General features: G+C 38.4%; 1 protein-coding gene across 1 annotated transcript; it reads right to left on the minus strand.

Annotated features, from left to right (window-relative positions):
• Positions 1-1,027: 1,027 nt before the first annotated feature.
• On the minus strand, positions 1,028-1,753 carry LOC147532811 (uncharacterized). Its single transcript, XM_086649990.1, has one exon. It carries the CDS (start codon positions 1,751-1,753, stop codon positions 1,028-1,030), a length of 726 nt encoding a protein of 241 aa, XP_086506116.1.
• Positions 1,754-4,301: the final 2,548 nt, after the last annotated feature.

Below are 4,301 nucleotides of genomic sequence, written 5' to 3' on the forward strand. Positions count from 1 at the left end.
AATCATCAACCATTGTTAAAAAATAACGACATCCCGAGTTTGATAGGACCGAAAAAGGACCCCATAGATCGGCGTGAACGAGTTCAAAAGGACGAGAAGTAATGGAGGTGCTAATCGGAAAAGGTAAACGTTTATGTTTAGATAAAGGACAAACATCGCACGGTTTATTATTGATAGAAATAGATTTCATACATTGAACATTAGAAAGCAAATACTTAAATCGAGAAAGAGAGGGGTGTCCCAATCTCCAATGCCAAATATTAAAATTAACATTACTACTACTACTAGGAAAGAAAGATGAGCAAATTCTAGGGTCCGTACGAAGAAAATAGAGTCCTTCCGATCGATCACCAAGTCCAATCGTCGTTGTCGTCGCTAGGTCCTGAAAGACACACGAGGAAGGATTAAAAGTTACCTCACATAATAAAGATGTAGTTATTTCCGAAACAGAAATCAAATTGATTTTGAAATCCGGAACATGTAGAACATTTTTAAGAAAAAATGATTTTGAAAAAGAAATGGAACCAATATGGAGAACACGTATTCGTGTTCCATCGGGAAGTCGAACATAATAGTCGGGAGGGGCCTTAACGTAAGAAGTAAATGAGGATAACGTTGAACAAATGTGCTTGGCCGCTCCCGAGTCGACTACCCAAGAATGAGTATTAAAAAACATACCGGTCAGGTTAATGATGGGGTCGGTGGACTGTTCTGGTGTAGCAGGGGTGCCTGTAGACTGACGGTTTTGGTCCAAAAGGGTAATCAAAGTCTGGTACTGTTCCCTGGTCAGAGAAGTGGCTGCGGGCGCTCCCTGTTGGGTTGCTGTTGACGTGACAGAGGCAGCTATATGATGCTGCTGTGGGCGCCCTCGAGAACGAGCTATTGGGCCTGACCGACTTGTGTTTGCTGGTGGATATCCATGCAATTGATAGCATTGAGCTCGAACGTGGCCATGTGTTTGACAATAGTCACAGTAGGGACGTTGTCGCTTTGAACGTTGTGGGTCACCACGATCAGAACGTGATCCTTAGCCGACGGCTAGAGTAGCCGCTTCAACACCATGAGAGTTAGAGTTGACAATATTTTGTTGAACCTCCTCCTGCTTAACGAGCGAATGAATACGTAAAGTGGAGGGGAATGGGTCCATGAGAAGGATTTGACTGCGGATCGCAGAGAAACGATCGTGGAGTCCTTCAAGGAACTCCATTGCACGATCCTGATTTAACCTGTCAATCATAGATTTACCATGAGTACAAATACACGGTTCAACTGTTGTAAGTGATTGAAGCTCGTCTTGGAGCGATTTCAACTGAGTGAAGTATGTAGAGACATCTAAGGCCTCTTGTTTCAAACATGTGATAACTCTTTTGAGTTGGAAAACCTTAGGAGCGTTGGTTTGAAAAAAACGATCATGGAGATTTTTCCATGTCTCAGCAGCAGATTCATCATAAAGAATCGATGACTGGATATCCGGAGAAACTGAATTGAGTATCCAACTTGCAACAAGATCGTTGCACCGTTCCCATGAATGTAACTCAACGGGAGAAGTTGGCTTCACAATAGTCCCATCTACGAAACCAAGTTTGTCTTTGGCACGGAGGGCTTTGGTCATACCACGAGACCAGGAGGCGTAGTTATCTCCGGTAAGAAGTGGTTGAATTAAAACAGTCGTTGGAGAGTCCGAATGGTGGACATCGAAAACTTGAGTAACATTAGTAGCGGATTGAGTGGTGGTATCAATGGTTGAAGACATTGTGTGTTAAAAAAAAATCAAGTAGGCTCTTATACCATGTGAAGAGACTAATGGTCTCTTAATACTAATGAACCAAAGTGAGAAGATGATGTAGTAAGAAGAAAACCAGAGAACAAAGAGATGAATATATAATTGCAATTTAATCTTTTGTATTTTCTCTGTATCTATTACAATTAGTATATGGTATTATATATAGGTATATGTAGATATGGTAGGATATACATGAAATGGAAACTTACATGAAATGGAAACTTATATGAAATGGTAACATATTATACATGGAATAATAACTAGTATGGTAAGTCTAAGCCACCAAGGATTTGGCTTTATCCTTATCTGTTCATGGTCTCCTTGCCGAGTCTAGCCGAGTTGGATGGGTTGGTGGTCGTCTCTTGTGGTGTCCTTAATAGTTTAGAATAGTCAGAATTGTTTTACTTTTAAATGTCAATTTTACAACAACGAAAAATTTCCCTCTCTTTCTCTGATAATAACCATTCCTCTAGAGAGAGAAATCGTATAATTCTTCGTTTTGCTCCAGCGAAGGGTTGTTCCTTCGTCGGAATCTCTTTTCCTTTCCTTCTTTGCTTGTGTTGTTTCGTTTCTTGCCCTAATTTTAACTACTACAATCATCCCAGTAAGTGTTCTTGCCGTTGTGGTAGTCGTTGTGTTCTTGTTGAGGTGGTGGTCGTGGTGTATGGTGGTGGTTCGATTTTTGGTATGTGGTGGTGGCGGTGGTTTGAACGTAAGTGATGGGGGTTGATTGGTGGTGTTCGGTGGTGGCGGGGGTTTGAACGAAAGTGGTGGCGGTGGTTTGAGTTGCTGTGTATGGTGGTGGCGGTGGTTTGAACGAAAGTGATGGTGATGGTCTGATTTAGTGTTTTGGTGGTTTTCCGGTTTGTTTTCCAATGATGATAGTGGTGGTCTGGTTTGTGGTATGAGATGGGGGTGGTTTTGTGGTTTGGTCATGGTGGTTTCCTGATAGTGGTGGTGGTTTTTTCGTAGTGGCGGCAGCTTTTCAGTGGTGGTGGCGGTTTCCCAGTGATGGCGGCGGTGGTTCTCTTGTTTGGGAAAATTTAAGTACTAGTACAATAAATTTTACGACCTTTAGGGTATTTTCATTCTCGATCTTGATGATCTTTTCATTGTCCCACCTTTATGGTCTTTTTATTTAGTTTTGTCTTGTTATTCATTTCCCTCCATGAGGCATTTTACATTTGAAAGTTCTGTGTAGTACTTTACTTATGTAACTCTCATGTAGTTCACAGGAATTAAAATTCTCAAACCATTTAATGTTGTGGATCGATTTCAGTTATGAATGTCATTATGGTTTTACTCAAAAAACAAACAACAAATAATTAAAATTAATTATCTTTTTATTATTTTTCTATTATTGTAGCTTTTAAGCAGAAGAGTTTTGACATTTTCTTGTACAAGTTATATTGGTCATATATCTAGGTTGCTAAGAAACTAGTACCAATTTCAACAAAAAAAAAAAAAAAAAGAAACTAGTACCAATAATCATCAATTCTCCTTTTACTTTATAGGAAAAACTTCTTTGTAATGTTCTATTATTACGAACTAAGACAATCTTTGTCTATGTTTAAAATGATTTTTCTGACTGAAAAGTTTAATAAGTTAGTCTTGGCCTATATAATTGAAGGTTTAAGAAAGATTAATTTTCAATCGTCTTGATGAAGGTTCGGGAGGATAAAATGAACACTGTGGATTTGGTCGATTGTCACGTATGTACAACCATTTATAAGGGAAATGATATATCCTACTATCCGGACGAAATTAAACATCCACCCCCAATTTCATTTGCTTGAATTTATGATATGTATGTATTGTTAAGTTAACCTAGATACCTTATCCATGAACCTATTTTTGTATCCTAGTTTCATAAATGTTCGAACTGTGATATTAATTAAGAAGTACAACTCCTTCATCAAAAAAAAAAAATTAAGAAGTACAACAAATAATGAGCAGTGTGTAGTTGCAATATTAATTTGTTGCAAGTTATTACAATGTCTACCACCACCCTTTTTGTAAAGAAACAAAATTAAGTGAAAAAACTCACAATGTAGTATTTCTTTTATGCTTCTTTATGAAATTATTTGGTTAATGTCTACAACCATCCCTTTTTTTGTAGTGAGACAAAATTAAGTGGAAAACTTATAAAATAAATTTGTCAATTATGTTGGTTTAAGAAATTATGCATCTTCAATTAGTTTTACATTTTGGAGACGCAATTATGTTGGTTTAGGAAATTGTGGTTTCGGATGCAATTTCAACACAACGGTTCCATGCATCTGCGGCCCATTGACGGAAGATCTTCTTGTCCTTAGGTCGCTCGAAAAACTTAATTGATGCATCCCAACAAAACTTTGTAGTATCAACGACTTCGTGGCAAGCATAAACATCGTCAATTATGTCTTTACTTGGCAAGGATCTTCTGATTAGATACCCCGCCAGAGTACCGGCTGTACTAGGACTAACTATACATTGTCGTGGGAATGGAAACGATTCAGGTACTGGTGCTGGTTCGTCT

The sequence above is a fragment of the Eschscholzia californica genome, unplaced genomic scaffold (assembly GCF_041429995.1).
Source record: "Eschscholzia californica isolate CP2 unplaced genomic scaffold, dmEscCali1.0.p SCAF_6, whole genome shotgun sequence".
Taxonomy (NCBI): domain Eukaryota; kingdom Viridiplantae; phylum Streptophyta; class Magnoliopsida; order Ranunculales; family Papaveraceae; genus Eschscholzia; species Eschscholzia californica.

What these genes read in the sequence shown, in the direction of transcription:
- LOC147532811 (XM_086649990.1), bottom strand. Translation starts at nt 1,753, where the DNA reads ATGTCTTCAACCATTGATACCACCACTCAATCCGCTACTAATGTTACT.